The sequence below is a fragment of the Hippichthys cyanospilos genome, chromosome 20 (genome assembly GCF_059441005.1).
Source record: "Hippichthys cyanospilos isolate Australia breed blue-spotted pipefish chromosome 20, RoL_Hcya_1.0, whole genome shotgun sequence".
Lineage (NCBI taxonomy): Eukaryota > Metazoa > Chordata > Actinopteri > Syngnathiformes > Syngnathidae > Hippichthys > Hippichthys cyanospilos.
Window position 1 is genome coordinate 14,541,502 of NC_142388.1, and position 5,999 is coordinate 14,547,500.

The window sequence follows — 5,999 nt, forward strand, 5'->3', positions numbered from 1 at the left end:
TTATTTACGCATTCCTTCTCTGAAATATGGAGTCTTTTTTCCAGTAAAACTTGCTGTTCTGTGCTTTTGCGTCTTTTGCTAGCAGTGTAAGAGATGATTAGCCCCCTAGCAAAGGCTTTAGAGGTCTCCCACAGTAGAGATGGGTTATTAGTTGATGAAGAGTTGATAGAGAGAAACAGCCTAAATTCTGTTGTGAAATATGATTTAAATTTGTGATCTTTCCAGATTGAAGTGTCCATTCTCCACCCTATGTGTTTTTTAGTGAGACCTTTAAACGTGAAATCCAAATAAACCGCGGCATGATCAGATATTATAATGTTTCCGATTGTACAAGAGGCCACTGATTCTACCAACTGTTTCGGGGTAAAAAAATAATCAATCCTTGTGTAGCATTTATGCGGCTTGGAGAAAAAGGTAAATTCTTTATCCGCAGGATGCAATGTTCTCCATACGTCCACATACCCCGAGTCCTCAAAAAGACCAGCAATTTGTTTAGTCTGTTTTGACCGGGATAAAGCACCCAAAGGAAACCCGTCCATCAATGGGTTCATGAGACAATTAAAGTCTCCTCCTACAATAGTGTTCTCCACTGCAAGATCAGACAACTTTGCAAATACATCGTTCAGAAAATTGAGGGGGTGGCATGGGGGACAGTAAACATTCAAAATAGCTACTTCTTCCCCATTTAAGGAGGCTGCAAAAAGTATAAACCGCCCATGTTTGTCCTTGACACATTTTGAGACCCTAATAGGTAAGTTCTTCCTGATTAAGATTGCCACCCCTCTGCTTTTGGAAGTGAAAGATGAGAAATAAATTTGATCAAAGCCACGTTGTTGCAGTTTTAAATGTTCCTCATCGTTTAAGTGTGTCTCTTGCAACAGAGCAATGTCAATGTTTTCTTTTTTTAAGGCTAGCAATATCTTCTTTCTTTTGATAGGCGAGTGGCTTCCTTTGATGTTCCATGTACACAGTCTCAATGTATCATATGTCATAACTTTTTGTAGTCAAAATAGTACAAACTCCCAACTCTATTTTAGCTTCCATAATTGTTATGCACCTGACAGTTACCCAGCTAAAAAAAAAACAAGAAAAAGACAACATATAACATAGATAATAGACGTGCCAACAGCACTAACGAGAAAACTTCCCCAAATGGTAACCAGGGGATTACCATAACCTTTTCCATAACTGGACTCAGTTAACCTCCCATACAACTCCAAATTTAAACACCACTAGAGTGAAATTAGCATCCATCTTTTAACAGTATGAACAAATTATAGATAAACATTTAACGGCTAGCCTTCCCATTAAAAGAAGAAGTTTAGGCAGGACCAGTGAATGCTTCAGTCCGATAATATATAACCATACATTTTTTAAGAAAACAAACTTAAATGCCTCAGTTGAATATTTTCAGTAAGAATTACTGAATCAGCTGCCCCTATGCTCAAACCAAATCAGTTGGTGACTCATGTGTAGCCTATTTGAGAGTGTCAACAAAGGCCGTGGCTTGGGTGGGAGAGTCGAACATTTTAGTAACTCCGCCATGGATTACTTTCAATGTCGCCGGGTAAAGCATCATATACTTAGCTCCCATGTCCCTCAGGCGTCTCTTCACATCGTTAAAACCTTTTCGTTTCCGTACCACGGCAGCCGACAGATCCTGAAAGAACATGATGGTGGACTCCTGGTATTTCACGGTCCCGTTGCGTCTTGCCGCGTCCAACACCGCCTGCCTGTCCGCAGAATTATGGAACCTGATTAGAACGGGTCGGGGTCGCTGGTTGGACCCTGGTTTAGGAGCTAGTGTGCAATGAGCTCTCTCAATCTTCACGCGTCCCGTTTTCGTCTCCAGCCAGAACAGGTCCGGTATCCAGTTCTCGAAAAATTTAGTTGGTTGAGAACTCTCCACATCTTCTGGCAAGCCAACGAGTCGTATATTTTTCCTCCTGCCTCTATTCTCGAGATCGTCAATGTGATCAGCCATGCTCTGAACTTGCTTTTCAAGTGACTGTATCCTCGATTCCGCTTGGTCGGAGCTGAGTTCCACTGCATTGATTCGACTCTCTGCCTCGGTGGCTCGCTCGTCAAACTTCTGAAGTGCCACTGCGTGGGCCTGCAACGCTTCGGATGATGGTCCCAGTTTCTCATCAATCACACGGGTTTTATTCGCTGTTATCTCCCGAATAGTTTGACGCAAAGACGGGTCGAGGGCGTCGCCGGTGCCGCTAGCCAGAAGTCGCTCTCCCTCCGCCGGAGCGGTGCCAGGCGCGCCAGCATCGGCTTCTGACTTGTTCGTCTTCGATGATTTCTTACTGTCTTTAAGTGGCATCTTGTCAGGTCTTCTCAAAAAGTAAGCATCAATGTTCATATTACACTGTCAAATGTGTAAATTAGCGTGGATGTACAGTTATATTGAAAATATCAGTGTCGTGGTGAGGAGCTCTGGAAAGTCAACCACTTTCTACGCCGCCATCTTTCTTCGTCATTCACCTTTTTATTGACAGTAGGGGGAGTGCAAGATCCCCCCAAATCATCAGTCCAATTTGAATAAGCTACCCCTTTAGCTGCCGACAAGAAATTTCGCACCCGGAAACTCCGCGACCCAGACCTTCGTGTTCCTAGATTGTTTGGTGTGTAAGGGTCTAATTGCAAGGCAGAGACAAACTTCTCTATTCATACTTACTAACACACCTAAGTACAATTTAGAGTGCCCAATATATCTACCATGCATATATTTAAAATGTGATAGAAAACTGGAGCAACAGGAGAACATCCACACAGGCATGGGGAGAATATTCAAACTCAGCCTGGAAGCGTAAGTGAACCCACGACGTTTGCACTATGTGGCATACATGCTAACCAGTCTGCCACTGGCCTGCCGCCTCATTCAGTTCCAAATGATAGTGAAAATAGTTATTAATTAGTTATTAAAATGTTTTTGAGCTATTAACGTATTTATTATAACTATTATAACTTTTTGAGCTTTCACAAAAGCAAAAAAAAAAAAAATTGTACTGTCAAAGTTGAAATGTATGCTACTACAAAAAGTTAATTTTCTCAGTTTTTATGTCATAAATAGGAATTTGGACTATACAGTGCGCCCTTGTTTTCCATGGTTAATGGGGATGAAAACTACCCCCTCAAAAGTACGTCATTCTTTTCCAAAGACCATGGTCTCAGATTTGGAGGTGCTGTTCTTCATCAAGATTGAGAGTTGGAGATCAAGGCCAGAACTGGAACCTGTACTGGAACCTTTTCTTGTCTTAATCTTCTAGAACTTCTAGATCTTCTTATTCTAGGTATCAATAGCGCAAGACTTTTGCTCCGCATTCTATTTTGTCATTTGGGCCTTGGGTCCGGCTTTCAACCTCCTTTTTACTTTTAGGGCCACGGGCAGGGCTTTCAACCTCCCTTCTACTTCAACAAGCATGTCAACAAGAAAAAAAAAACAATACTCACAGTTCATGTCTTCTCCCCATCTCAATTTCTGTTGCTGGTTATGGATGCCATCAATCAACGGTCCAGGGGAGGACGCTGACGCAACCAACCACATGAAAGTGGACTTCTTCTACAGACCAAGTCTGGCTCTTATTATTGATAACTCTGACATAACTTGGTCCTTCGAGCCAGATGCCAACATATCATGGAGTGGAAATATATATACTGTGGCGGACACTAGGACCATGTCTCTCACCCAGTAGGCATGTCGCTATGATCCTTTGATGCTTTGAACCTGTTGGCTTTGTCTTTGCTGTTTTGGACTTTGTTGTATCAGTTTTTGTGATGGCATGCGAAGAGTAAAGATCTCCACTAGCACAGCAACGTGTGGTTTCTTCGCCTCGCCACATTGGTGACCCCGGACGTTAGAATGGGTGACCCCGGATGGGTCATCTTGCCATATTATTATCCCAGACGTTAGAAGGTTTAGTCAGGCTGTTGGAGATGTAGTCTCGCCACATGGGTGACCCCGGACGTCAGAATGTTTCAGCGAGGAATCACCGCAGACGTCCCACATCGTGACATTCCTCCACCAGCCTACTATACGTCAGGTAATGCAGCAAGCTGGTACCACGTCAGCCAGCCAGCACCCCGACAAGGGTCCTCTCACCCTTCTCCCAGTCCCTTGGCGCACCAGGGATCGAGCCAGCCAGCAACAGGCTGGTACGGGCGCTGGTGAGAACGGCTGTGCAGTCCAATTTCAGAGTCCCTGGCCGTCGACCGGGATCTTCCAGCCGGGCGGCCTCATCTACTACCGATGTCCGTTCGGCCTCAGCAGTAGGCCTCCAGCCACCATCATTCAGCCGCCCCTCCGATTCACCATGCCTGCAGGTATGGTCCGAGTATACATCGGAGCGGGTCAGCTGGGGTTGGTGCCGCAGCAGGTTCATGCCCAGGCACAGACTGGGACGCAGCCGCGACCGGCTGTCCCTCGGAAGCCACTGTGCCTGCCAGCATGCGGGTCAGCACTGCCACTCCGGCTCCTGCGGAACTTCAGAACATCCCTTTGCCAACGCTACTTCATGGTTTTCACGCTGAGCGTCTCACCCTTACTCCTGTCACACCTGGGGCCCTGGTGTCACATACACCGCCCAGGACTGGACTCAGGGTGCCAGACTGGTGAATACCCTGTGGGGTTTTCCGTTATGCCTTTCTGGGTGTTCGGGGGGGAGCTGTGTGGCGGACACTAGGACCATGTCTCTCACCCAGTAGGCATGTCGCTATGATCCTTTGATGCTTTGAACCTGTTGGCTTTGTCTTTGCTGTTTTGGACTTTGTTGTATCAGTTTTGTGATGGCATGCGAAGAGTAAAGATCTCCACTAGCACAGCAACGTGTGGTTTCTTCGCATCGCCACAATATATATATATATATATATATATATATATATATATATATATATATATATATATATATATATATATATATATATATATATATATATATATATATATATATATATATATATAAGCCAAACTGTGGCAAGGTTTTACTTTGTGGACCTGGATTTCGCATCTTTGAAAAGACCAACCAAAATGTAAATTCATTTGGATATCTAGTTTTTAAGAATATAAAACATTTCATTCGACCTGCCGTGTGTGCGTGTTGCGTGATTTGTGCCCATGCATTTCTATGTGCGCACGCGTGTGAGTGTGACTGCTTGTGGGAGATGTACACTGTTGTGTCTGTCTGGAGGGCGGGGCGGGGGGAATTTTTTTAAATGATACATTTTGGTTGTTTCACTTGTATAAAACTTTGAATTGAATTTTCATGCATGAAAATTCTTGTTAAAAGAAAACCTGATTGAGTCTAAAATAATTGCCATCTAAAAGGATAGATTTAAAATACCTTACAGTCGTTCAGTGTCCCGGGGAAGAAATAAGAGTGCGCACTCACTTCCTGGTGGATCATTTCCTGTGAAGAATAAAAATTCATTTTTACATGTCCTGCAGGACCGGTTATGTCGTGTTCTCGATGAGGCAATGAAACACAAGTTTACTTAAAGGAACGTACCGTTCAATTTTATATAATACCTACATCCATGTTCAGACGGCCAGTGCGGATGAGCTTGTAAGCCCCGGTATGTAGTGTTGTTAGCTTCCAGGCAAGCGTGCTACATTTCTGTGAAAAGTCATCTACTCAATTGTAGTCTTAAATTTACTTGCTAACTTAGGGTGCGATATCACTAAATATTGATAATTTGGCAGTGTACAGTGATGATGTAACTTTGTGTTAAAATGTTTGGTCACAGTTGTATTGCAGCAACAGTTACTGGCCATGTGAACATTGTTTATACTGTACGGGTGACATTTGGTGCTTAGCGAACAACGCTCTGCTATGCAGTTCAGTTTTAAACAGTTGGCTGTCATTTTTTATTTTTTTTTCTTTAAAAAAAAACGTAGCCATAGAATTCGAGGACAGTAGACCGATCACAACGTCAGCGCTGTTTTGTTTCCAATTTCGCACACTACTCCGTTTATTGTATTCTGTTTTGTTCCTCAG

The 5,999-nt window shown here is 43.6% G+C and overlaps 2 protein-coding genes across 4 annotated transcripts in view; both read left to right on the forward strand.

Moving 5' to 3' along the window:
* Nucleotides 1-3,663: 3,663 nt before the first annotated feature.
* Nucleotides 3,664-4,824, forward strand: LOC148407504 (uncharacterized). Its single transcript, XM_088403659.1, has 2 exons — nucleotides 3,664-4,049; nucleotides 4,120-4,824. The coding sequence occupies exons 1-2, from the start codon at nucleotides 3,980-3,982 to the stop codon at nucleotides 4,686-4,688; spliced, it is 639 nt and encodes a 212-aa protein (XP_088259785.1). The 5' UTR covers nucleotides 3,664-3,979; the 3' UTR covers nucleotides 4,689-4,824.
* Nucleotides 4,825-5,390: 566 nt separating this feature from the next.
* map3k7 (mitogen-activated protein kinase kinase kinase 7) overlaps nucleotides 5,391-5,999 on the forward strand; it is a 50,856-nt gene continuing 50,247 nt past the window's right edge. For 2 of the 3 annotated variants that reach the window (XM_088403653.1, XM_088403654.1), the window contains exon 1: nucleotides 5,412-5,577. The gene's annotated coding sequence lies outside the window, so the exon portion shown is untranslated. Of the gene's footprint in view, nucleotides 5,578-5,999 lie in introns of all 3 variants that reach the window. The other variant, XM_088403655.1, reaches the window with a different exon arrangement.

Bases quoted from the DNA above. Each gene is read 5' to 3' on its own strand.
- LOC148407504 (XM_088403659.1), top strand. From the start codon at position 3,980: ATGTTTCAGCGAGGAATCACCGCAGACGTCCCACATCGTGACATTCCT. The intron at 4,050-4,119 runs GTAATGCAGCAA...CCCTTCTCCCAG, and splicing joins ACCAGCCTACTATACGTCAG to TCCCTTGGCGCACCAGGGAT.